At 38.9% G+C, this 27988-nt stretch overlaps 1 protein-coding gene across 1 annotated transcript; it reads left to right on the top strand.

Annotated features, from left to right (window-relative positions):
- The first annotated feature begins 53 nt into the window (after positions 1-53).
- Positions 54-27250, top strand: LOC146420966 (MAU2 chromatid cohesion factor homolog). Its single transcript, XM_085047848.1, has 19 exons — positions 54-504; positions 1743-1760; positions 2051-2116; positions 3559-3654; positions 5397-5491; positions 6496-6523; positions 7739-7894; positions 9634-9780; positions 13319-13409; positions 14705-14808; positions 16594-16671; positions 18618-18683; positions 19573-19656; positions 20972-21021; positions 21840-21917; positions 22550-22661; positions 24265-24355; positions 26102-26229; positions 27064-27250. Exons 1-19 carry the CDS (start codon positions 85-87, stop codon positions 27136-27138), a joined length of 1983 nt encoding a protein of 660 aa, XP_084903974.1. The 5' UTR covers positions 54-84; the 3' UTR covers positions 27139-27250.
- Positions 27251-27988: the final 738 nt, after the last annotated feature.

The raw sequence follows: 27988 nt of genomic DNA, 5'->3' as shown, positions 1-27988 counted from the left end.
CTCCATCTCCCACCTCCCGAGGCGCTCGGACTCCAACTCCCATCGCCCCCCGCGCCCTCCGCCCGTGTTGTCGGCGGCCCCAAGATGGCGGCGGTGGCGGCGGGCGCGGCGGCCCCTCAGCAGCCGCCGCCGCCTCAGCAGCCGCCGCAGCCGGCGGGAGGCGGCGGGAGCGGCTCGGGAGACTCGGCGGGAGCCGCCGGCGGGGCGGGAGGAGGCGGCGGAGGTGCCGGAGGCGCCGGCGGAGCAGGCGGGCCCGCTCCGGGCTCGGGGTCGGGCGGCGGCGCGGCGGCGGGGGAATCGTGGTATTTAGCGCTGCTGGGCCTGGCGGAACATTTCCGCACGTCCAGCCCGCCCAAGGTGCGGCTGTGCGTGCACTGCCTGCAGGCCGTGCTGCCCCGCAAGCCCCCGGCCCGCATGGAGGCCAGGACGCACCTCCAGCTCGGCTCCGTGCTCTACCACCACACCCGCAACGGCGACCAGGCCCGCGGGCACCTGGAGAAGGCGGTGAGGGATGGAGAAAATCACAAACCCGGCGGGTTCTGCGCCTCGGGGAGGGCTGGGGAGTCGGGGAGGGGGAGAGAGGGTGACCAGGGGCTGGAGGAGAGGCTCGGTGGGGTTTGGGGTGGTGGGAGGTGGGAGTTGGGATTTGGGAGTTGGGATTTGGACCGAGGAGGTGCTGGCAGCTGGAAAAAGGAGAAGTAAAAAGGGAAAAGGGGAAGGTTTAGGGGATCTCAGTGGGTTTTGGGATTTATTTGGACCGAGGAGGTGCTGGCAGCTGGAAAAAGGAGAAGTAAAAAGGGAAAAGGGGAAGGTTTAGGGTGTCCCAGTGGGTTTTGGGGTGGTGGGAGTTGGGATTTGGGGTGGTGGGATTTGAGAATTGGGATTTGGGAGTTGGGAGTATTTGGGGTTTGGAAGTTGGGATTTGGACCAAGGAGGTCCTGGCAGCTGGAAAAAGGAGGAGTAAAAAGGGAACAGGGGAAGGTTTGGGGAGTCCCAGTGGGATTTGGGATTTATTTGGACAGAGGAGGTGCTGGCAGCTGGAAAAAGGAGGAGTAAAAAGAGAATGGGGAAGGTTTAGGGTGTACCAGTGGGGTTTGTAATTTGGGATTTGGATCAAGGAGGTGCTGGTAGCTGGAAAAAGGAGAAGTAAAAAGGGAACAGGGGAAGGTTTAGGGGATCCTGGTGGGGTTTGGGGTGGTGGGAGTTGGGATTTGGGAGCTGGGATTTGGAATTTGGGGATTTGAACCAAGAAGGTGCTGGCAGCTGGAAAAGGAGGAGCAGAAAGGGGACAGGGGGAGGTTTAGGGTGTCCCAGTGGGGTTTGGGGATTTGGGATTTGGACGAAGGAGGTGCTGGCAGCTAGAAAAAGGAGGAGTAAAAAGGGAAAAGGGGAAGGTTTAGGGTGTCCCAGTGGGATTTGGGATTTAGGGTCTGGAGGAGGTCCTGGCAGCTGGAAAAAGGAGGAGCAGGAAAGGAACAGGGGGAAGGTTTTGGGGTCCTGGTGGGTTTTGGGGTGGTGGGAGTTGGGATTTGGGATTATTTGGGTCAAGAGGGTCCTGGCAGCTGGAAAAGGAGGAGTAAAAAGGGAACAGGGGAAGATTTAGGGGATCCCAGTGGGGTTTGGCAATGGTGGGATTTGGGATTTGGACCGAGGAGGTCCTGGCAGCTGGAAAAAGGAGCAGAAAGGGAACAGGGGAAGATTTTGGGGTTTTGACCCCACTAATCCTTTATTTTCTCTTGCAGTGGCTGATATCCCAGCAGGTATCCTTTTTTGGGAATCCAGCAAGGAAAACAACTCCCTGGAAATTCCCAAAAAACAATTCCCTGGAAATTCCAAGGGCTCGGGGTGGGCATGGAATTTGGGTTTTATTTCCTCCTGATTTCCTGAAACCACAGAATTATTTAGCTTGGAGAAGAAACCTTAAATCCTATTTCATCCCAATTTTCCTGAGGGCTGATTGGAGGTTCCCACCCCAATTTTTTGGGGATTTTTGGGGGATTTTTTGGGGATTTTTTTTGGATTTTTGTCATTTCCTTAACTCCTCTGCCAGATCCCACAGTTTGAGGATGTGAAATTCGAAGCAGCCAGTTTGCTCTCAGAGCTTTACTGCCAGGAGGTGAGTAAAGGGAAAAAAAAATCCTCTGTGCTCTTTTATTTTAGGTTTGGAATGAGATATTCCTGTTGGGAATAGGATTTTTGGGATGAGAGGCTTTTTTTCCTGTCTGGTTGTGGAAGTTTTTGCTGGAATTTCGATGGGATTTTGCTCAGCTAAAGGATTTTTTTAATCCTTATTAAAAATGCTGATTTGGGGGAGGGAAATTCATGTTTTTCCTCAGGTTTTTGGAATCCTGGAATGGTTTGTGGGGAAATAATTCCCATTTCCCACTCAGAGGGGATTTTTGGGATGGAATTCCCACAGAATTCTCCATCCCTGATCCAAAATCTCTTTTTCTGTGGTTTATGTTCTTTCCTTGGAAATCCCAAATGGGATCATCCTGAGTTTTCTCCTGATTTTCATCCTCAGGAATTTGTGCTGATTTGCTCCAAAATCACCACAATCCAAGTTTTCTAGGCAAAATTTTGCTTAGAACCACAAAATCCGGGGATAGTTTGGGATGGAAAGAACTAAAATCCATCCCAGTGTCTTCCCTTGGAAATCCCAAATCTCTTAATTCTTGTGATTAGGAAATTCTGCTGATTTGTTCCAAAGTAATTTTCTAATTAGGATTTTGCTTAGAACCACAAAATCCTGGAATGATTTGGGATGGAAAGAACTAAAATCCCATCAAATCCCAAATTGGAAATCCCAAATTGGATCATCCTGAGTTTCCTCTCAATTCCCATCTTTAGGAATTTCTGCTGATTAGTTCCAAAGTCGTTTTTCAATCAGAATTTTGCTTAGAACCACAAAATTTTGGAATGATTTGGGATGGAAAGAACTTCAATCCCACCCTGCAAGGAGAATTCCCACAATCCCAAATCTCTCCAAATCCCATCCAACTCCACCTCAGCCATTCCAGGGATGGAAAAAACCCTTTTTTTCTTATTTTTCTTTTTTTTCTTATTTTTCTTTTTTTTCCCTTATTTTTCTTTTTTTTTTATTATTATTTTTGTTTTCTTTTCATTTTTCTTATTTTTTCCTAATTTTCCCTTTTTTCTTTTTTTTCTTGTTTTTCTCATTTTTTTATTTTTTTTTCTTATTTTTCTCATTTTTTATTTCTCTAAAATATTTTCTTATTTTTCTCACTTTTTTGTTATTTTTCTTATCTTTTCCTTATTTTTCTCTTTTTTTCTTTTGTCATTTTTTCTTATTTTTCTCTTTCTTTTCCTTATTTTTTTAAATCTTATTTTTTCTCATTTCTTTCATTGTTTTTCTCATTTCTTTCCTTATTTTTTCTCATTTTTTTCCTTACTTTCCTCATTTTTTTTCCTCATTTCTCTCCCTTCCCACCTTTTCTCCCTCAACCCTGACACTCCCTGCTGTGATTATCCCAGGAATTTCAAACTTTGGGAATCCTTTGGGGCTAAATTTGTGCTTTTTGGTTGTTTTTGTTGCAGAATTCTGTGGATACAGCCAAACCTTTATTGAGGAAAGCCATCCAGATCTCCCAGCAAACTCCCTACTGGCACTGCAGGCTGCTCTTCCAGCTGGCTGTGAGTCCCTGGGCAGGATTTTGTTGGAAAAAAATCCTGGAAAAATCATTTATTTCCACAAAAATATAGTTTGTGTGCTTTTCATCCTTCTTATCCCTCAAAAATTGGTGTTAAAAGAGAGAAAAAAGGCAAATTTGGGCTGAAAATTGATGTTTTTTCAAGTTGCTGTGAGTCCTTCAGGATTTTCTTGGAAAAAATCCTGAATTCCCGGAAAAAAATAGTTTGTGTGCTTTTCATCCTTCTTATCCCTCAAAAATTGGTGTTAAAAGAGAGAAAAAAGGCAAATTTGGGTTGAAAATTGGTGTTTTTTAAGTGGCTATGAGTCCTTGGGTCAGAGTTTCCTTGGGAAAAATCCTGGAAAAATCCTGAATTCCCATAAAAACCAGCTTGGATGTCTTTAATTTCTCCTTTATCGTACAAAAATCGCTGTTAAAAGAGAGAAAAAAAGCAAATTTGGGTTGGGAATTGGTGTTTTTTAAGTGGCTGTGAGTCCTTTGGGCAGAATTTTCATGGGAAAAAATCCTGGAAAAATCCTGAATTCCCATAAAAAAATAGCTTGGATTCTTTTCACGTTCATTGTCCCCCAAAAATTGCTGTTAAAAGAGAGAAAAAGGGCAAATTTGGCTGAAAATTGATGTTTTTTAAGTGGCTGTGAATCCTTCAGGATTTCCTTGGAAAAAAAAAAAATCCTGGAAAAATCCTGAATTCCAGTTAAAACCAGCTTGGATGTTTTTCATCTTTCATATTCCTCAAAAATCACTGTTAAAGGAAAAAGAGATTTAAAACCAAATTGTTCCTTTAACAAGCAGCAATTTGTAAATCCAGCAATTTGTAAATCCAGGAGTTTTCTTGGAATTCATCATGCAAATCCTCATTTTTCAGCATTTTAAGAAGCAGCAATTTGTAAATCTAGGAATTTGTAAATCCAGCAATTTGTAAATCCAGGAGTTTTCTTGGAATTCATCATGCAAATCCTCATTTTTCAGCATTTTAAGAAGCAGAAATTTGTAAATCCAGGAATTTTCTTGGGATTCATGAAGCAAATCCTGAGTTTGCAGGAATTTCTAAATCCAGGAATTTTCTAGGAAATCACAAAGCAAATCCTGACTTTTCAGCATTTTAAGAAGCAAAAATTTGTAAATACAGCAATTTGTAAATCCAGGAATTTCTTTGGGAATTATAAAGCAAATCCTGATTTTTCAGCATTTTAAGAAGCAAAAATTTCTAAGTCCAGGAATTTTCTTGTGATTCACAAAGCAAATCCTCATTTTTCAGCATTTTGAGAAGCAGCAATTGATAAATCCAGGAATTTTCTTGGAAATCACCATGCAAATCTTGACTTTTCAGCATTTTAAGAAGCAAGAATTCCTAAATCCAGGAATTTTCTTGGAATTCACGAAGCAAATCCTCATTTTTCAGCATTTTAAGAAGCAGCAATTGGTAAATCCAAGAATTTCCTTGGAAATCACAAAGCAAATCCTCATTTTTCAGCATTTTGAGAAGCAGCAATTGGTAAATCCAGCAATTTGTAAATCCAGGAATTTTCTTGGGATCCATGAAGCAAATCCTGAACTTTCAGGCTTTTAATAAGCAAAAATGTATAAATCCAATAATTTCCTTGGGAATCACCATGCAAATCCTGACTTTTCAGCATTTTGAGAAGCAGCAATTTGTAAATCCAGGAATTTCCTTGGGAATCACGATCCAAATCCCAATTTTTCGTGGAATTTTTGTTTTCTCAGCAACTGCACACGCTGGAGAAGGATCTGGTGTCAGCCTGTGACCTGCTGGGCGTGGGAGCAGAGTATGCCAGGGTGGTGGGATCTGAGTACACCAGGTATGGATGGGGTTTTGGGTGGAATTCCTTGGGATTTTGAGCCTGGAATTCTTGGGGTTTTGTCCTGGAATTCCTTGGGGTTTCCTCCCTGAGTTACCTGAGATTTCCTGACAAAATTCCTGGGGTTTTATACTGGAATTCTTCGGGGTTTTATCCTGGAATTCCTTGGGGTTTGAGCCTGGAATTCCTTGGCTTTTATCCTGGAATTCTTTGGGGTTTGAGCCTGGAATTCCTTGGGATTTTGTCCTGGAATTCCTTGGGGTTTGAGCCTGGAATTCCTTGGGTTTTATCCTGGAATTCTTGGGGTTTGAGGCTGGAATTCCTTGGGGTTTTGTCCTGGAATTCGTTGGGGTTTGAGGCTGGAATTCTGGGGGTTTTATCATGGAATTCTTGGGGTTCTATCCTGGAATTCCTTGGGGTTTGAGCCTCGAACTCTTGGTTTTAGCCTGGAACTCCTTGGGGTTTTAGCCTGGAATTCCCTGGGGTTTCCTCCCCGTGTTCCTTGGGATTTTCTGCCTGAATTCCCAATATTTCTGATAGAATTCCTGGGATTTTATCCTGGGATTCGTTGGGATTTTATCGTGGAATTCCGTGGGGTTTTATCCTGGAATTCCTTGGGGTTTCCTCCCTGAGATTTCCTGACAGAATTCCTGGGGTTTTATCCTGGAATTCCTTGGGGTTTGAGGCTGGAATTCTTGGGGTTTTGTCCTGGAATTCCATGGGATTTCCTGCCTGAATTCCCTGGGATTTCCTCCTCAAATTTTCTGGGATTTCATGACAGAATTCCTTGGGATTTCCTCCCCAAATTCCTTGGGATTTCCTCCCCAAATTCCTTGGGATTTCCTCCCCAAATTCCCAGGAAATTCCCATCTCACATCCCTTAATCCTGTATTTCCCCTGCTCTCGAAGCAAGAAAAAACCAGATTTTTTTCCCTGTTTTCTCTTTTTTCCCCATGGATTAATTAACTTTTTTAGGAATTTAACCTCCTTTTCTTTCATTGCAGAGCTCTCTTCCTGCTCAGCAAGGGGATGGTGAGTTGGATTTATTTAAAAAATCATTTATTTCCTGTTTAATGTTAATTCCAGAGGATATTTTTGGGATAAACCAGAATTCTTTAATTCCTGGAATTCCCCAAATTTCAATCCTAATTCCTGGAATTTGGGAATCAGGTAAATATTCTAGTTCTAGCTTCTGGAATTGGGGAATTAAGTATATTATTTATTAATTAATTAATATTCCAATCCTAATTCCCTAATTTAGGAACACTTTGGAATTGGCTGTGGAATAATCAATCATCAATAATTGATTGGGAATTGAGATTTTCCTGGTGGGAATTCCAACCTGGAAATCTGGATTTATTCATTAAACCTTCATTAACAATTAGTGATTAATCAATTGAGTAATTAATTTCCAATTTGATTGCAAATGAAGAAATTTGAAATGAAGAAATTCCAACCTGGAAATCTGGATTAATTAATTAATCTTTAATTATCAATTAGCAATTAATTGATTAATTTCCAATTTGAGTGAAAATAGAGAAATTGAAATGAAATAACAAAGAAATGAATAATAAATAAATGAAATTAAAGAAAGAAAATGAAATAATGAAAATAAACAAATTTGAAATGAAGAAATTCCAACCTGGAAATCTGGATAAATTAATTAAACTTTAATTATCAATTAGTGATTAATCAGTTGATTGATTAGTTTCCACATTGAATGAAAATAAAGAAGTTGAAATGAAATAATAAAGAAATGAAATGAAAGAAAAAAAATGAAATAATGAAAATAAAGAAATTTGAAATGAAGAAATTCCAACCTGGAAATTGGGATTAATTCATTTATCTTTAATTATCAATTAGCAATTAATTTTTTAATTAGTGCTACATTTAAAAATTTTAAATAGTGATTGATTTTCATAATTAATGAATTGATTAATTTCCAATTTGGAGTGAAAGTAAATTTGAAAATGAAGAAATTCCAACCTGGAAATCTGGAATAATTCATTCATCTTTAGTTATCTCTTAATTAGTGATTAATTGATCGATTGATTGATCTGTAATTTGAGTGGAAATACAGAAATTTGAACAAAACAAAACCACTTTGCCTTCATTTTACACCAAAAAAAAAATCAAAATTTGGTTTAAAATTCCAATTCTTGCACGGATTTTGGGAGATAATTGGGAGATAATTTAGATCCTAAATTCCTAATTTTTTTCCCAATTTTTTTTTCCCCAAAATTGCAGCTGCTGCTGATGGAGAGGAAGCTGCAGGAGGTTCACCCTCTGCTCACCCTGTGTGGGCAAATCGTGGAGAACTGGCAGGGCAACCCCATCCAGAAGGAGTCCCTGCGAGTCTTCTTCCTGGTGCTGCAGGTCACACACTACCTGGATGCTGGCCAGGTGAGCAGGGTTGGGGTGGTCCAGGGAAAATCAGATTTTTGGGATTTTTTTGGAATTTTTTGGGGATTTTTTAGGATTTTTTTGAGATTTTTTTGGAATTTTTTGGATTTTTTTTTAGGATTTTTTGGAATTTTTTAGGATTTTTTGGGGGATTGATTGGGGGTTTTTTTGGATTTTTTTTAGGATTTTTTTGGAGATTTTTTGGATTTTCTAAGATTTTTTCAGGATTTTTTTTTTTAGGATTTTTAGAGATTTTTTGGGGAATTTTTTAGGATTTTTTAAAGATTTTTGGGGGATTTTTTAGATTTTTTTAGGATTTTTTTTTAGGATTTTTTGAGATTTTTTTTAGGTTATTTTAGGACTTTTTTAGGATTTTTTGGAGATTTTTTTTTAGGGTTTTTTAGGAGTTGTTTTGCTCACCCTGTGTGGGCAAATCGTGGAGAACTGGCAGGGCAACCCCATCCAGAAGGAGTCCCTGCGAGTCTTCTTCCTGGTGCTGCAGGTCACACACTACCTGGATGCTGGCCAGGTGAGGACTGGGGATTTTTGGGGGGATTTTTAGGATTTTTTGGGATTTTTTGGGATTTTTTTAGGATTTTTTGGGGGTTTAGGAATTTTGGTATTTTAGTGATTTTTTAGAATTTTTGGAGATTTTTAAGGATTTTTGGAGGATTTTTAGGATTTCTTTTAGGATTTTTTGAGATTTTTTTTTGAGATTTTTTTAGGATTTTTTGGGATTTTTTGAGGATGTTTTGGAGATTTTTTTAGGAATTTTTAGGATTTTTTTAGGATTTTTTGAACATTTTTTTGGGGATTTTTCAGGATTTTTTGAGGATGTTTTGGAGATTTTTTAGGATTTTTTTAGGATGTTTTGGAGATTTTTTTTTAGGATTTTTTGGAGATTTTTTTTAGGGTTTTTTGGGAATTTTTTTGCTCACCCTGTGTGGGCAAATCGTGGAGAACTGGCAGGGCAACCCCATCCAGAAGGAGTCCCTGCGAGTCTTCTTCCTGGTGCTGCAGGTCACACACTACCTGGATGCTGGCCAGGTGAGGAGAATGTTCCAGAAAATGGGATTTTTGGGGATTTTTTGGGGGATTTTTTTGGGGATTTTTTAGGATTTTTTGAGATTTTTTTTTAGGATTTTTTTTGAATTTTTTAGGATATTTTTAGGATTTTAAAAATTTTTTAGGATTTCTTTTTAGGATTTTTTGGGGGCATTGTTCGGGGTTTTTTTGGATTTGTTTTAGGATTTTTGTTTTTTGAGATTTTTAGGATTTTTAAGATTTTTTAGGATTTTTTTAGGAATTTTTTTGGAGATTTTTAAGGGGTTTTTTGGAGATTTTTTGAGACTTTGGGATATTTTGGGTTTTTTAGGATTTTTTTGAGATTTTTAAAGGATTTCTTTTAGGTTTTTTTTAGTTTTTGTTTTTAGATTTTTTTAGGATTTTTCGGGAGTTTTTTTGATTTTTAAAGTTTTTTTTAGGATTTTTTGGAGATTTTGTTTGATTTTTCTACTTTTTTTGTTTGTTTTTTAGGATTTTTTTCAGCATTTTTTAGAGGATTTTTTTTTTATTTTTTAGGCTATTTTTTCAGGATTTTTTGAGATTTTTTTAAGGATCTTTTAGGACTTTTCTTCTCAAATTCCCTGGAATTCCCCCCAAATCCCCCCAAACCCCCCAAATTCCCTCTCCACCCCCCAAAATTCTCCAAAATTCCCCAAAATTTCCCATTTTCCCAGGTGAAGAGCGTCAAGCCGTGCCTGAAGCAGCTGCAGCAGTGCATCCAAACCATCTCCACCCTGCACGACGATGAGATCCTGCCCAGCAACCCTGCTGACCTCTTCCACTGGCTGCCCAAGGAGCACATGTGTGTGCTGGTCTACCTGGTGAGAGCCCAATTAGCCTAATTGATAATTAATCAGCATTAATTAATGATTGGGAGCTGATCAGGGAGGGATTTGGGTGCTGATCAGGAATGGATTTGGGAGCTGATCTGGGATGGTTTTTGCCCTGGAGTGCATGGGGTGGGAAATTCCAACCTGGAAATTGTGTGCTGGTCTACCTGGTGAGAGCCCAATTAGCGCTAATTGATAATTAATGGTCGGTAATTAGTGATTGGGAGCTGATCAGGGAGGGATTTGGGTGCTGATCTGGGTGGTTTTGGGAGTTGATCTGGGATGATTTTGCCCTGAAGTGCATGGGGTAGGAAATTCGTGTGCTGGTCTACCTGGTGAGAGCCCAATTAGCGCTAATTGCTAATTAATGATCATTAATTAGTGATTGGGAGCTGATCAGGGAGGGATTTGAGAGGTATTTGAGGGTTTTATCCTGGAGTTTGTGGGGTGATGATGAGGGAATTGGGAAATTCCAACCTGGAAATTGTGTGCTGATCTACCTGGTGAGAGCCCAGTTAGCCTAATTGCTAATTAATAATTGTTAATTAGTGATTGGGAGGGGTTTGGGTGATGATCAGGGAGGGATTTGAGGGTTTTATCTTGCAGTTTGTGGGGTGATGGTGAGGGAATTGGGAAATTCCAACCTGGAAATTGTGTGCTGGTCTAGCTGGTGAGAGCCCAGTTAGTGCTAATTGATAATTAATGGTCGTTAATTAGTGATTGGGAGCTGATCTGAGTGGTTTTGGGAGCTGATCTGGGATGGTTTTTGCCCTGGAGTGCATGGGGTGGGAAATTCCAACCTGGAAATTGTGTGCTGGTCTAGCTGGTGAGAGCCCAATTAGTGCTAATTGCTAATTAATGATCGTTAATTAGTGATTGGGAGCTGATCAGGGAGGGATTTGAGAGGTATTTGAGGGTTTTATCCTGAAGTTTGTGGGGTGATGATGAGGGAATTGGGAAATTCCAACCTGGAAATTGTGTGCTGGTCTAGCTGGTGAGAGCCCAATTAGCCTAATTGCTAATTAATAATCGTTAATTAGTGATTGGGAGGTGATCAGGGAGGGATTTGAGAGTTGTTCAGGGTGGTCTTACCTTGAAGTTTGTGGGGTGATGGTGAGGGAATTGGGAAATTCCAACCTGGAAATTGTGTGCTGATCTACCTGGTGAGAGCCCAGTTAGCGATAATTGATAATTAATGATCATTAATTAGTGATTGGGAGCTGATCAGGGAGGGATTTGGGTGCTGATCTGGGTGGTTTTGGGAGTTGATCTGGGATGGTTTTTGCCCTGAAGTGCATGGGGTAGGAAATTCGTGTGCTGGTCTACCTGGTGAGAGCCCAATTAGCGCTAATTGATAATTAATGGTCGTTAATTAGTGATTTGGAGGGGTTTGGGTGATGATCAGGGAGGAATTTGAGGGTTTTATCTTGCAGTTTGTGGGTGATGGTGAGGGAATTGGGAAATTCCAGTCCCCTCACATTGGAAATTGTGTGCTGCTCTACCTGGTGAGAGCCCAATTAGTGCTAATTGCTAATTAATCAGTGTTAATTAGTGATTGGGAGCTGCTCAGGGAGGGATTTGGGTGCTGATCTGGGTGGTTTTGCCCTGGAGTTTGTGGGGTGATGGTGAGGGAATTGGGAAATTCCAACCTGGAAATTGTGTGCTGATCTACCTGGTGAGAGCCCAATTAGCCTAACTGATAATTAATCAGTGTTAATTAGTGATTGGGAGGGGTTTGGGTGCTGATCAAGGTGGATTTGGGAGTTGATCTGGGATGGTTTCATCCCAAAGTTTGTGGGGTGGGAAAATCCAACCTGGAAATTGTGTGCTGGTCTAGCTGGTGAGAGCCCAATTAGTGCTAATTGATAATTAATAATTGTTAATTAGTGATTGGGAGGTGATCAGGGAGGGATTTGAGAGGTATTTGAGGGTTTTATCCTGGAGTTTGTGGGGTGATGGTGAGGGAATTGGGAAATTCCAACCTGGAAATTGTGTGCTGGTCTAGCTGGTGAGAGCCCAATTAGCCTAACTGATAATTAATCAGTGTTAATTAGTGATTGGGAGGGGTTTGGGTGCTGATCAGGGTGGATTTGGGAGTTGATCTGGGATGGTTTCATCCCAAAGTTTGTGGGATGGGAAAATCCAACCTGGAAATTGTGTGCTGGTCTACCTGGTGAGAGCCCAATTAGCCTAATTGATAATTAATGATCGTTAATTAGTGATTGGGAGCTGATCAGGGAGGGATTTGGGTGCTGATCTGGGTGGTTTTGGGAGCTGATCTGGGATGGTTTTTGACCTGGAGTGCATGGGGTGGGGAATTCCAACCTGGAAATTGTGTGCTGGTCTACCTGGTGAGAGCCCAATTAACTCTAATCGCTAATTAATGAGTGAGTGGGAGGGATCTGGGAGCTGATCAGGGATGGATTTCCCTGGGGTTCTGGTAGTGTTGAGTTCCATCATTTCCATCCATTTTCCATCATTTCCAATCTATTTCCCATCCATTTCCCATTGTTTTCAGTACATTTTCCATCATTTCCAATCAATTTTCCATCATTTCCAATCCATTTCCTACCTGCTTCCCATCATTTCTCATCCGTTTCCCATCTATTTCCCATTGTTTTCAGTTCATTTTCCATCATTTCCCATCCATTTCCCATCATTTCCCATCCATTTCCTTCCATTTCGCATAATTTCCAATCCATTTTCCATCCATTTCCCATCCATTTCCCATTGTTTTCAGTTCATTTTCCATCATTTCCATCCATTTTCCATTGTTTCCAATCCATTTCCCATCATTTCCCATCCATTTCTCTTCCATTTTCCCTCATTTCCCATCCATTTTCCATCTATTTCCCATTGTTTTCAGTTCATTTTCCATCATTTCCAATCCATTTCCTTCCATTTCCCATTATTTCCAATCCATTTCCCATCCTTTCCAATCCATTTTCCATCTATTTCCCATTGATTTCAGTTCATTTTCCATCATTTCTCATCCATTTCCCATCCACTTCCATCATTTCCAATCCATTTTCCATCCATTTCCCATCATTTCTATTTCCCATTGTTTTCAGTTCATTTTCCATCATTTCCATCCATTTTCCATTGTTTCCAATCCATTTTCCATCCATTTGTCTTCCATTTTCCCTCATTTCCCATCCATTTCCCATCTATTTCCCATCCATTTCCCATAATTTTCCATCGATTTTGATCCATTTCCCATCGTTTCCAATCCATTTCCAATCATTTTTCCATCCATTTCCCATCCATTTCCATAATTTTCCATCGATTTCAATTCATTTCCCATCCATTTCCCATCATTTCCAATCCATTTCCAATCCTTTCCAATCCATTCTCTGTCATTTTCAGTTCATTTTCCATCATTTCCCATCAATTTCCCATCATTTCCCACCCATTTCCAGTGGAAAAAACCTCAGAACTCCTCCATCCCCACCCCTCCCTCCACCCCAGGGTGTCCCAGAATCCCAGGAATTTTGGGAATTTTGGGAATGACTCTCTTTTCCCCCCTCAGGTGACGGTGATGCACTCCATGCAGGCAGGCTACCTGGAGAAGGCGCAGAAATACACCGACAAGGCGCTCATGCAGCTGGAGAAGCTCAAAAGTAAGGGAAAAATTGGGATTTGGGGAGAATTCAGTGGGAATTGAGTTGGAATTTGACTGGGATTTGGGTGGAATCCAGTTGGAATTTGACTGGAATTCAGTTGGAATTCAGCTGGAATTTGACTGGAATTCAGCTGGAATCAGTGGGAATGTGACTGGAATTCAGTTGGAATTTAGGTGGAATTTGACTGGAATTTGTGTGGAATTTGACTGGAATTCAGCTGGAATTCAGCTGGAATTTGACTGGAATTATTCAGCTGGAATTTGACTGGAATTATTCAGTTGGAATCCAGAAAAATTCTATTTTTCATTCCATTCCTCATTTCGAGCAAGTGCAAATAAATCCCTTTGAAATAGCCTTTAAATATATATATGTAATTTAATATAGCATAGAGTGTTTGTTGTGTACTATGGTATGTTTATTTAATTTGTACTGTATAAAGTGTAGTTTGTTTATTTTTATATATACTATATATGTAGTATATGTTTGTGTATATATAAGTATATATATAATTTATGATATTTGTATAGTATATATGCAAAAAAGTATAGTTTATATAAAAATAAGTATACAAAATCTAAATAATAGAAATAAATATATGCATATAATTTAACTTGTAGTGTTTATATTACAGTATATTTATTTATTTTGTACTATATAATGTGTAGTATATTTGTTTTGTATATATTATGTATGTAGTATGTGTTTATATATATCTTTATATATATGTTTTAAATATATATAAACATATTATAGGGTGTGTAAGGTATATGTATAATATATATGAAACATAGAGTATATCTATAAATAAATATGTAAAATATTAATAATGCAAATAAGCAATATATATAAATATATACTTCAATATTTATGTATTAGGTAAATGTATAAATATATATAAATAAAAATATAAATTTGATAAAAGTATAAGATTTGTATAAATTGTATAGTATTTTTTATGTGCTGTAATATGTTTATTACCATAACATGTAGTGTGTAATATATCATGTATAGCACATATCCAATATTTCTAAATATTTAATAACATCCAGTATTTAATCCAATATTTCTAAATTTCCAATATTACATCCAATATTTAATGTTTAATACACAATGTTTAGTGTCTAATGTTTAATACGTAATATAATATATATATAACATATGATAGGCTCTAAAAACCACTTTAAAATCCCAATTTTCACCCCAAATGCTGCTGTTGCTCTCAGGAACCATTCCCGGGATTTCCCTCCTTCCCAAATCCTGACGGAATTCCTGTTTTTTTTCCCTTTTCCCAGTGCTGGACTGCAGCCCCATCCTGTCCTCCTTCCAGGTGATCCTGCTGGAGCACATCATCATGTGCAGGCTGGTCACCGGCCACAAGGCCACCGCCCTGCAGGAGGTGAGAGATCCCAGAATTTGGGCAAATTTGGGAATTTTGGGATTCTGGGAATTCCGGGGATTTAGGGAATTACATCATCATGTGCCGCCTGGTCACCGGCCACAAGGCCACCGCCCTGCAGGAGGTGAGAGATCCCAGAATTTGGGGAATTTGGGGAAATTTGGGAATTTGGGGATTTGGGGATTACATCATCATGTGCCGCCTGGTCACCGGCCACAAGGCCACCGCCCTGCAGGAGGTGAGAGATCCCAGAATTTGGGGAAATTTGGGGATTTGGGAATTTGGGAATTCAGGGATTACATCATCATGTGCCGCCTGGTCACCGGCCACAAGGCCACCGCCCTGCAGGAGGTGAGAAATATGGGAATTTGGGGAAATTTGGGAATTTGGGGATTTGGGAATTCAGGGATTACATCATCACGTGCAGGCTGGTCACTGGCCACAAGGCCACCGCCCTGCAGGAGGTGAGAGATCCCAGAATTTGGGGAAATTTGGGAATTTGGGGATTTTGGGATTCCCTGGATACAGGGAAATGGGAATATTCAGCTTTTAAAGCGTAGGAATTGCGGCTTTTGGGCTCAACATGGGAATTCCTGGTGGGTTTTTCATGGATTGATGAAAATTAATTTGGGGAATTCCAGGGATTTCAAGGTTTTTGGGAATTTGGGGATTTGGGGATTCAGGGATTACATCATCATGTGCAGGCTGGTCACCGGCCACAAGGCCACTGCCCTGCAGGAGGTGAGAAATATGGGAATTTGGGGAAATTCAGGGATTTTGGGAATTTGGGAATTCAGGGATTACATCATCATGTGCCGCCTGGTCACCGGCCACAAGGCCACCGCCCTGCAGGAGGTGAGAAATATGGGATTTTGGGAATTTGGGAATCTGGGGATTTGGGAATTCAGGGGTTACATCATCATGTGCAGGCTGGTCACCGGCCACAAGGCCACCGCCCTGCAGGAGGTGAGAGCTGGGAATTTTGGGGAAGTTTGGGAATTTTGGGAATGTTGGGATTCCCTGAATACAGGGAAATGGGAATGCTCAGGTTTGAAAATGCTGGAATTCAGTTTTTGGGCTCAAAGTGGGAATTCCTGATGGGTTTTTTCATGGATTGATGAAAATGAATTTTGGGAATTCCGGGGATTTCAGGGTTTTTGGGGATTCCAGGAATTTTGGGAATTCAGGGATTACATCGTCATGTGCAGGCTGGTCACCGGCCACAAGGCCACCGCCCTGCAGGAGGTGAAAAATATGGGAATTTTGGGGAAATTTGGGAATTTTGGGATTCCCTGGATACAGGGATTACATCATCATGTGCAGGCTGGTCACTGGCCACAAGGCCACCGCCCTGCAGGAGGTGAGAAATATGGGAATTTTGGGGAAATTTGGGAATTTTGGGATTCAGGGATTACATCATCATGTGCCGCCTGGTCACCGGCCACAAGGCCACCGCCCTGCAGGAGGTGAGAGATCCCAGAATTTGGGGAAATTCAGGGATTTTGGGAATTCAGGGATTACATCATCACGTGCAGGCTGGTCACCGGCCACAAGGCCACCGCCCTGCAAGAGGTGAGAAATACCAGGAATTTGGGAATTTTTTATGGAATTCCAGGAAATATGGGATTCCCTGGATACAGGGAAATGGGAATATTCGGCTTTTAAAGCGTAGGAATTGCAGCTTTTGGGCTCAAAATGGGAATTCCTGGTGGGTTTTTCATGGATTGATGAAAATGAATTTTGGGAAATGAGTGAAAAACCAGGAATTGTGGTTTTTTTTCCCAGATTTCCCAGGTGTGCCAGCTGTGCCAGCAATCCCCCAGGCTGTTCTCCAACCACGCAGCTCAGCTCCACACGCTCCTGGTGAGTTCTGGGAATTCCTAATTCCTCTGGGAATTCCAGAGGAGATTCCTTGGGAATAGCAGGATCCCTGCTGGGGCTCTTCCCGTTGGGGATGGATCTGTTTGCCATCATTTCTTGTTAATTTTCCATCATTTTTTGTCAATTTTTCATTCCTTTTCCATAATTTTCCATCCATTTTCCATTATTTTCTGTCCATTTCCCATAATGCCTATCAACTTCCCATCCTTTTCCCATCAATTTTCCATCCTTTTCCATCCATTTTCCATAATTTTTGGTCAATTTTCCATCCATTTTCCATCACTTTTTGTCAATTTTCTATAGTTTCTATCAACTTCCCATCCTTTTCCCATCTTTTTCCCATCAATTTTCCATCCTTTTCCATCCATTTTCCATAATTTTTGGTCAATTTTCCATCCATTTTCCATCACTTTTTGTCAATTTTCTATAGTTTCTATCAACTTCCCATCCTTTTCCCATCTTTTTCCCATCAATTTTCCATCCTTTTCCATCCATTTTCCATAATTTTTGGTCAATTTTCCATCATTTTTTGTCCATTTTCCATCATTTCTATCAACTTTCCATCCTTTTCCCATCAATTTTCCATCCCTTTCCCATGATTTTCCATCATTTCCCATCAATTTCCCATCTTATTTTCCATCCTTTTCCATCCCTTTTCCATCATTTCTTTTCATTTCCCATCCAATTTCCATCCATTTTCCATCTTTTTTTCCATAATTTTCCATATATTTTCCATTTTTCCTCTCTATTTTCTCTCCTTTTTCTGTAATTTTCCATCCATTTCCCATCTTCTTTACCATCTTCTTTTCCATCATTTTCCCTGCTTCCCATCCATTTTTCCATTCATTTTTACATCTATTTCCCATCATTTCCCAACTCTTTTCCATCATTTCCCAACCATTTTCCATCATTTTCAATCCATTTTCCCTCATTTCCCATAATTTCCCATTAATTTCCCATCCAGTTCCCATTTCTCATCCACTTTCCATCCATTTTCCTTTTTATTTTCCATCATTTTTCATCCATTCTCCGTAATTTTCCTTCTATTTTCCCTCCTTTTTCCATAATTTCTATCCATTTTCCATAATTTTCCCTCCTTTTTCCATACTTTTCCATCCATTTCCCATAATTTCACATCCATTTTTCATCCTTTTCCCTCATTTTCCATCAATTTTTCCTCATTTTCCATAATTTCCCATAATTTTCTATCATTTCCCATCATTTTCCATCCATTTTCTACAGCAGGGAATCACAGGAATAACTGAACACCAAAAATCAAGATTTGCTCCTGAGTTTTGCCCTTTATTCCCAAAATTCCCCAAATTCCCAATTTCCTCCCTCTCCCTCTGAAATCCCATTTTCCTGGAGAGAAAATCCCACTTTTTAATGGAGAAAATTCCCAATATTTAGCTTTTTTTGAGGATTTTTTGCCATCAATTCTTTGGCTGACAGCAGTTAACTAATTAGAGAATTGAGAATTTGGGAATAATCAACTGGAAAATCCCAAATATTCAGAATTATTCCCAAATTTCCTCCCAATTTCTCTCTCAAATCCACTTTTCCATGGAGAAAATTCCCAGAATTTTGCTTTTCCAAGGATTTTTTGCCATCAAGGCTTTGACTGACAGCAGTTAATTTAAAAAATGGGAATTTGGGAAGAAATCACCTGGAAAAAGGCAAATCCAGGAATTTTGTGGGAAGAATTTCCATAGGAAATACTGATTTTTTCCATGATTTTAATGGATATTTTCTAGCTAAATGAACCTTTTTTCCCCTAAAAAATTCACTTTAAATGATATTTTGTAGAAATATTTATTTTTTCTCCACGATTAAGACTTTCCGTGGTTTTATCCCAATTTTTCCATGGATTTGGGAATACTTTAAGCTTCATTTTCACCTTAAAAATAGGAATATTTTGATTTTTTCAGGGTCTTTACTGCATCTCTGTGAACTGCATGGACAACGCAGAAGCACAATTCACCACAGCGCTGAGGGTGAGCAACAAATTCCCAAATTTCACCCCAAATTTCATCCCAAATTTCCCTCTGGAAAAGTGGGAATGATGCCTGGGGGGTGGGAATGTGGGAAGGACTGAGTTTTGGAACAAAAAATTCCATTATTTTTCAATAATTTTGCTATTTTTAATGATTTTTCGTTAATCTGGGTTGGATTTATTGGGATAAAATACTTAAAGTTAAAATTTATAAAGTTTAAGATTATACTTTACTAAAACAAATTTTTAACCATCGAATTATATAAAATTATTAAAAGTAATAATTAGAATAATATAAAGTAATATAAAATAATTAATTGAATTTATGTTAATAATAGTAACGGTAATAATAATTATAAGTAATTATTAAGAAATTAATGAAATTTCCTAAATTTCAATTTTAAGTTTTCCAGTTTATTCGTTTAAGAAATTAATTATTATTATCAATTAGATATATAATATTATATATTGTGTAATATATATAATTATATATAATATATATAATATATATAACATATACAATAATAATAATTGTAATGATAGTATTAATATTAGTTATTAAGAAATCAATGTAATTTCTTAAATTTTTAATTTTCTTAAATTTCCAATTTAAGAAACTAATCATAATTATCATTAAATACACGTATAATTAATAGCACATACATAAAATACTATATAATTTATATGTTATATGTAACAGATGCAATCTATATAATAATAATAATTATTAATTATTAACAAATTCAATCAATTCCTTAAATCTTAACCTTCCTAAATTTCCCCATTTAACTTACTCAACCCTAAACCACCCCTAAACCCATTTTTAACCCAGAATTTTTGGTAAAAACCAGCAAAAAATGACAAAAAAGGTGATTTTTCTGCATTTCTAGCTGACCACCCACCAGGAGCTCTGGGCGTTCATCGTCACCAACCTGGCCAGTGTGTACATCCGTGAGGGGAACCGCCACCAGGAGGTGAGGGGAGAGAAAATTCAGGATTTTTGGGGGAAAATACACCGAATTTGGGGGTTGCTGGGGGGTTTGGATATCAGAGCACTGCCAGGGATCCCAAATTTCCGTTTTCTGAGGGGAAGATTAATGGGATTTGGGTTTTTCTGGGTGGTTTTGCCATCAAGGCCTTGGCAAGGGTCCGAAATTTCAAATTTCTGTGGGAAGAATTTCTGAAATTTGGGTTTTTCTGGGTGGTTTTGCTATCAAAGCCTTGCCAGGGATCCCTAGGGATCTAATAATTTCCATTTTCTGGGCGAAAAATTCCTAAAATTTGGGGTTTTTTTGGGGCTTTTTGACATCAGGGTATGGCCAGGGATCCCAAATTTCAGTTTTCTGTGGGGAAAATTAACGGGATTTGGGGTTTTCTGGGGGTTTTTGACATGAAGGCCTTACCAGGGATCTCTAGGGATCTAAAATTTCCATTTTCTGTGGGAAAAATTCCTGAAATTTGGGTTTTTCTGGGGGTTTTTGCCATCAAGGCCTTGCAGGGAGCCCCACGGCACCCAAATTTCTGTTTCCTGAGGGGAAAATTCCTGAAATTTGGGGTTTTCTGGGTGGTTTTGCCATCAGGGCATTGCCAGGGAGCCCAAATTCCCATTTTCTGTGGGGAAAATTAATAGGATTTGGGTTTTTCTGGGTGGTTTTGCTATCAAAGCCTTGCCAGGGATCCCCAGAGATCCCAAATTCCCATTTTCTGTGGGAAAGATTCCCAAACTTTGGGTTTTTCCAAGGACTTTTACCATCAAGGCATTGCCAGGGATCCCAAATTTCAAATTTCTGTGGGAATAATTTCTGAAATTTGGCTGTTTCTGGGTGGTTTTGCCATGAAGGCCTTGCCAGGGATCCCAAATTTCAAATTTCTGTGGGAATAATTTCTGAAATTTGGCTGTTTGTGGGTGGTTTTGCCATGAAGGCCTTGCCAGGGATCCCCAGTGATCCCAAATTTCTGTTTTCTGAGGGGAAAATTCCTGAAATTTGGCTTTTTCTGGGTGTTTTTGTCATCAGGGCATTGCCAAGGATCCTAAATTTCCATTTTCTGAGGGGAAGATTAATGGGATTTGGGGTTTTCTGGGTGGTTTTGCCATCAAGGCCTTGGCAAGGATCCCCAGAGATCCCAAATTTCAGTTTTCTGTGGGAAAAATTCCCAATATTTGGAGAAATTTGGGGGGAATTTCACCATTTTGGGGTTGATTTTTCCCTGGAAATTTGATTTTTCCCTATAAATCTGCATTTTCCACGTGGGAAATTCTGTTAATTCCATTTTCTCTCCCATTTCCAGCTCTACAGTTTATTGGAAAGGATAAATCCAGATCACAACTTCCCCGTCAGGTGAGAAATTCCAACCAATTTCCCAATTCCAGGGTGGGAATGAAGGATTTGGAGCAAATTTTTAATGAAAAAATGGAAATAATTTGATTTATTCCAAGGGAAACACTCTGGGAGTGTTTGAAATGGAATACTGGGCTGGGGAGTTGGATTTTGGGTGGAATTTTGGGGAATTTTTTCGGTTTTTTGTTGAATGTTTCTGTCTTTTTCTGTTTAATTTTTCTGGTTTTTTTCTGTTGAATTTTTCTGTTATTTTTCCTGTTGAGTTTTTGAATTTTTCTGTTGAATTTTTGATTTTTCTAGGTTTTTTTCTTTTGAATTTTTCTGGGGTTTTTTTTCCTGTTGAATTTTTAAATTTTTCTGTTGGTTTTCCCTCTTGAATTTATGAATTTTTCTGTTGTTTTTCCTTTTGAATTTTTGAATTTTTCTGTTGTTTTTCCTTTTGAATTTTTGAATTTTTCTGTTGTTTTTCCTTTTGAATTTTTGAATTTTTCTGTTGTTTTTCCTTTTGAATTTTGAATTTTTCTGTTGTTTTTCCTTTTGAATTTTTGAATTTTTCTGTTGTTTTTCCTTTTGAATTTTTGAATTTTTCTGTTGTTTTTCCTTTTGAATTTTTGAATTTTTCTGTTGTTTTTCCTCTTGAATTTTTGAATTTTTCTGTTATTTTTCTTCTTGAATTTTTGAATTTTTCTACTTTTTTCCTGTTGAATTTTTCTGTTATTTTCCTGTTGAATTTTTGAATTTTTCTGAGTTTTTTCTGTTGAATTTTTCTGTTATTTTTCCTGTTGAATTTCTGAATGTTTCTGTTATTTTCCCCCCAGTTCCCACTGTCTCAGAGCTGCAGCTTTTTACATCCGAGGACTTTTCTCCTTCTTCCAGGGCAGATACAACGAGGCCAAGTGAGTGCAAATCCTGCAGGAAAATTGGGGGAAAAGTGTGGGGAAAATATGGGGGAAAATGGAGGAAAAATGGGGGGAAAATATGGGGAAAATTCAGGGAAAAATGTGGGAAAAATTGGGGAAAATTCAGGGAAAAATAGGGGGAAATGGGGGAAGAATGTGGGAAAAAATTGGGGGAAAATGGGAGAAAATGTGGGAAAAATGGAAAAGTGGTGGGAAAAATGTGAGGTAAAAATGGGGGGGAAACTGGGGAAAAATGAGGGGGAAAATAAAAAGAGATTTTACTCTTTTCAATCCTAAGGAATCTTTGGGAATCTTGGGATCTTATTCCCTGGAATCCTTGGGAATTTTGAGCATTTTATTCCCTTAAATTCTTGGGAATTTTGAGCAATTTATTCCTAGAATTCTCGGGAATTTTGGGATTTTATTTCCTGAAATTTTGGGGAATTTTGAGCATTTTATTCCCCGGAAATCCTCACAAAATTCACAATTTCACCCCAAAAATCCCCACCCAAAGAGCCAAAACCCACACAAACCCCAGAAATTCTTTATTTAAACACAATCCCACCTCTCAGCCACTCCAGCATTCCCAGAAAATCCCAAAATTCCCATTTTTTCCCGTTTTTTTCCAGGCGGTTTCTCCGCGAGACGCTGAAGATGTCGAACGCCGAGGATCTGAACCGCCTGACCGCCTGCTCCCTGGTGCTGCTGGGCCACATCTTCTACGTGCTGGGCAACCACAGGGTATTCCCAGATTGTCCTCATCCCGGGAATTCCACACTCAGCATTCCCAGAAAAAATTCCCAAAAAAAACCGCGCGGAAATCGGTCAAAAAATGGGAAATTTGGGGGGAAAAAATGGGATTTTTCGAGTGTTTTTAGTGCTTTTGAGCAGTGAGTTGGGGTTTTGGTCCCTTTGGATAGTCCTGGGATGATTTCCAAATCCTTCCTCATCCTGGGAATTCCACACTTGGCATTCCTGGAAAAAATTCCGAAAAAAACCTGCGTGAAAATCGGCCGGAAAATGGGGAAAAAATGGGATTTTTTGAGGGTTTTTAGGGCTCTTGAATGGAAAATTGGGATTTTGTTCTCTTTGGATTGTCCTGGGATGATTCCCAAATTCATCCTCATCCTGGGAATTCCACACTCAGCATTCCCAGAAAAAATTCCCCAAAAAATTGGCCGAAAAATGGGGAATTTATGGGATTTTTCTAGGGTTTTTAGGGCCCTGGAGTGAGAAATTGGGATTTTGTTCTCTTTGGATCATCCTGAGATTTGTGTTTTTCATGGGATGATTCCCAAATCCTTCCTCATCCCAGGAATTCCACACTTGGCATTCCTAGAAAAAATTCCCAAAAAAACCTGCAAGAAAATTGGCTGAAAAATGGGGAATTTATGGGATTTTTCAGGCGTTTTTAGGGCCTTGGAGTGACAAATTGGGATTTTGTTCCCTTTGGATCATCCTAAGATGATTCCCAAATCCTTCCTCATCCTGGGAATTCCACACTCGGCATTCCCAGAAAAAATTCCCAAAAAAAAGCATGAAAATTGGCTGAAAAATGGGAATTTTGGGGGAAAAAATGGGATTTTTAAATGAGAAATTGGGATTTTGTTCCCTTTGGATTGTCCTGGGATGATTCTCAAATCCATCCTCATCCTGGGAATCTTTAGGAATTTTGGGATTTTATTCTTTGTTTGGTTTGGGGTTTTTTTTTTGTTTGGGTTTTGTTTTTTTTGTTTGGTTTTGGGTTTTTTTTTTGTTTTGGTTTTTGGTTTTTTTTGTTTGGTTTTGGTTTTTTTTTGTTTGGGTTTTGGGGTTTTTTTTTGTTTGGTTTTGGGGTTTTTTTTGTTTGGGTTTTGGGTTTTTTTTTTTTGGTTTTGGGTTTTTTTTTTTGGGTTTTGGGGTTTTTTTTTTTTGGGTTTGGTTTTTGTTTGGGTTTTGGGGTTTTTTTTGTTTGGGTTTTGGGGTTTTTTTTGTTTGGGTTTTGGGGTTTTTTTTGTTTGGGTTTTGGGTTTTTTTTTGGTTTGGGTTTTGTTTTTTTTTTTTGGGTTTTTGGTTTTTTTTTTTTGGTTTTGGGTTTTTTTTTGCAATTTCAGGAAAATTTGGGGATTTTATTCTCTTCAATTTCCAGGGAATTTTGGGGATTTTATTCCCTTCAACACCACCAAACCTTTGGGAATTTCAGGATCTCATTCCCCTCCATCCCACCTCAAACCCCCAACTTCCCACCCAAAATTCCCTTTTTCCCTCCCAAAAACAACCAAAAAAATTCCCAAAAATCCCATTTTTTCCCAAAAATCCCATTTTTTTCCCAAAAATCCCATTTTTTCTCATTATTTTTCCCCAGGAAAGCAACAACATGGTGGTTCCAGCCATGCAGTTAGCCAGCAAAATCCCTGACATGTCTGTGCAGCTCTGGTCCTCAGCTCTGCTCCGAGGTGAGCCCAAAATCCGGGAATTTTCCATGGAAAAATGGGAATTGGGGTGGGAAAAACTGGAAAAGGTCAGAGGGAAAATGGGGAGTTGGTTGGAGTTTGTTATCCCTGAGGAATTTTGGGGGGTTTGGGGAATTTTGGGATTTTTTTTTTTTCCATCCTGAGGAATTCTGGGGGATTTGGAGAATTTTATTCCCTGCATTCCTTGGGAATTTTGGGATTTTTTTCTTTTTTCCATCCTGAGGAATTCTGGGGGATTTTGGGGAATTTTATTCACTGGAATCCTTGGGAATTTTGGGAATTTTATTTCCAGAAATCCTTGAGGATTTTGGGTGTTTTATTCCCAGAAATCCATGGGAATTTTGGGCATTTTTTTCCCCAGAAATCCTTGGAAATCTTGTGTGTTTTATTCCCTGGAATCCTTGGGAAATTTGGGAATTTTTTTCCCTGCATTCCTTGGGAAAATTGGGCATTTTATTTGCTGGGATCCTTGGGAATTTTGGGATCTTATTCCTTGAAATTCCTGGGAATCTTAGGTGTTTTATTCCCTGGAATCCTTGGGAATCTTGGGAATTTTATTGCCTGAAATCCTAGGGAATTTTGGAATTATATTCTTTTCCCTCCCAAGGAATCCTTGGGAATCTTGGGAATTTCATTCCCAAAAATCCTCAGGAAAATCTCCATCCCATCCTTTCCCTCCCAGCAATTCCCAATCCCAACAAACCTTCAAATTCCACAATTCCCCCTTTGAAAAACCCCAAAAAACCCAAAAAAAACCCCAAAATTTTTCACCAAAACCTCCACAATTTCAGCTCATTTTACCTCCCTGCGTTGTTTTTTCGGGATGAGGATATTTGGGAATGACCCCAAAAAAAACCCCAAAAAACCTCCCAAAAAAACCCAAATAACCCCCAAAAAAACCCCAAAAAACCCCAAAATTTTTCACCAAAACCTCCACAATTTCAGCTCATTTTCCCTCCCTGCGTTGTTTTTTCGGGATGAGGATATTTGGGAATGACCCCAAAAAAAACCCCAAAAAACCTCCCAAAAAAGCCCAAATAACCCCAAAAAAACCCCCCAAAAACCCCAATTTTTCACCAAAACCTCAACTATTTCAGCTCATTTTCCCTCCCTGGGTTGTTTTTTTGGGATGAGGATATTTGGGAATGTTGGGCTGAGTCTAATTCTGGATTTTTCCCAGATTTTCCCTGTTTTTCAGACCTGAACAAGGCGTGTGGCAATGCAATTGATGGTCACAACCTCCACACTTTCAGCTCATTTTCCCTCCCTGGGTTGTTTTTTTGATCCAATAAAATCCAGGAATGTCGGGATAAGGCTAATTCCGGATTTTCCTGGATTTTTCCGGATTTTCCCGGATTTTCCCTGGATTTTTCCCAGTTTTTCCAGCCCTGAACAAGGCATGTGGCAATGCCATGGATAGTCACGACCTCAACAATTTTCGGTCATTTTCCCTTCCTGGGTTTTTTTTTTGATCCAATAAAATCAGGGAATGTTGGGCTGAGTCTAATTCTGGATTTTCCTGGATTTCCCGGGATTTTTAGGATTTTTCAGACCTGAACAAGGCGTGTGGCAATGCCATGGATGCTCACAACCTCCACAATTTCACCTCATTTTTCCTCCCTGGTTTGTTTTTTGGGTACAAAAAAAATTGGGGAACGTGGGGATAAGACTAATTCTGGATTTTCCCGGATTTTTCCTGTATTTTCCGGGATTTTCCCATTGTTCCAGACCTGAACAAGGCGTGTGGCAATGCCATGGATGCTCACGAAGCTGCTCAGATGCACCAGAACTTCTCCCAGCAGCTGCTGCAGGATCACATCGAGGCGTGCAGCCTGCCCGAGCACAACCTCATCACGGTGAGAATCATTTATTTTAAATTTTTATTTGTTTTTTAATTATTTGTGATCACCTCGAGGCGTGCAGCCTGCCCGAGCACAACCTCATCACGGTGAGAATTTATTTATTTTATTGTAAAATTTCTTGATTATTTATTGATTTTTGATCACCTCGAGGTGTGCAGCACAACCTCATCACGGTGAGAATTTATTTTATTGTAAAATTTATTTATTATTGATTTATTTGTGATCACATTGAGGCATGCAGCCTGCCCGAGCACAACCTCATCACGGTGAGAATTCCTGAAAAATCCCAAAATTTATTCATTTTTTATTGATTATTTATTGATTTTTGATCACATCGAGGCGTGCAGCCTGCCTGAGCACAACCTCATCACGGTAAAATACTTTTGATTTAAATTTTTATTTGTTTTTAAAATTTTTTATTTTAATTTTTTTATTTTTTAATTTATTTTTTGTTTTTTATTTATATTTTTATTTTTGAATTTATTTTGGTTTTTATTTTTAATTATTTATTTTAATTTTTAAAATTTTTAAGTTTATTTTCTTTATTTTTTATTTTACGATAATATCGTTATTAAATAATTTAGTTTAATTTGTAATCTATAAAAAACAAAGAAATAATTAAGAATTTTTATTTACATTTTGTTTATTTTAAATAAATAACAAATTCATTCTTTTTTCAATTAGTTATTTATTATTAAATTACTCCTAAACTATTACGCTTATTTAAATTATTATTAATTATATAAAAACACATATAAAAATATACAGTAATTATAATAATAAAATAATTATTCTATTAATTAATTCATTGTAATTAATTTTTTCCAGTGGACAGATGGACCTCCTCCAGTCCAATTCCAGGCCCAGAATGGCCCAACCACCAGCCTGGCCAGTCTGCTGTGAGAATTCCCAGAAAATTCCAGCAAATCCATGGAAAAAAACCAGAAAAACAGAAAAAAACCACAAAATTCCAGCAAATCCATGGAAAAAAAACAACAAAAAACATGAAAAAACCTACAAAATTCCAGGAAATCCATGGAAAAAACGACGAAAAATCGCCAAAAACCGAGGGGGGAAGGAAAAAAAAAGGAAAAAATCCTTGGAAAAAATTCCCTTCTTCCAGGAAAAGGAAAAGGCAGAGAATTCCTGCTGGTAGTGAGTGAGGATTTGTAGAAAAATCGGGAATTTTCCGGCCGGAAAAACCTCTGGAGGTGAATTTTCCAGGTGGGATTGAGAAGAATCCGGGAATTCCTGGAATTCCTGGGAAAGGAGGGATTGGAATTCTGGAAAATTCCCTGGAAAATTCTCTCACAATTTGCTCAAATTCTCTCAGAATTCCTTCAATTCTCTCCAAATTCTCTACATTCCCTCAGAATTCCCTGAAAAATTCCCTCAGAATTTGCTCAAATTCCCTCAATTCCCTCAGAATTCCCTCAATTCCTTCAGAACTTCCTCAGAATTTCCTCAATTCTCTCAGAATTTTCTGAGAATTCCTTCAGAATTCCCTCAGAATTAACTCGGAATTTCCACAATTCCCTCAGAATTCACACAGAATTCACTCAATTCCTTTAGAATTCCCTCAGAATTCCTTCAATTCTCTGAGAATTTGCTCAGAATTCCCTGAGAATTCCCTGAATTCCCTCAGAAATCCTTCAATTCCCTCAGAATTGTCAGAATTAACTCAAAATTCTCTCAATTTCCTCAGAATTCCATTGGAATTCCCTGAGAATTTTGCTCAGAATTCCCTTAATTT

Source organism: Lichenostomus cassidix, unplaced genomic scaffold (genome assembly GCF_008360975.1).
Source record: "Lichenostomus cassidix isolate B80296 unplaced genomic scaffold, HeHo_3.0 HiC_scaffold_813, whole genome shotgun sequence".
NCBI classification, from domain to species: Eukaryota; Metazoa; Chordata; class Aves; order Passeriformes; family Meliphagidae; genus Lichenostomus; species Lichenostomus cassidix.
This window is presented reverse-complemented; position numbering and strand designations above follow the sequence as displayed.

Coding starts and splice junctions, on each gene's coding strand:
- LOC146420966 (XM_085047848.1), top strand. CDS start 85: ATGGCGGCGGTGGCGGCGGGCGCGGCGGCCCCTCAGCAGCCGCCGCCG. Junction 7,895..9,633: donor ACTACCTGGATGCTGGCCAG/GTGAGCAGGGTT, acceptor CCATTTTCCCAG/GTGAAGAGCGTCAAGCCGTG. Junction 16,672..18,617: donor CTCAGCTCCACACGCTCCTG/GTGAGTTCTGGG, acceptor TGATTTTTTCAG/GGTCTTTACTGCATCTCTGT.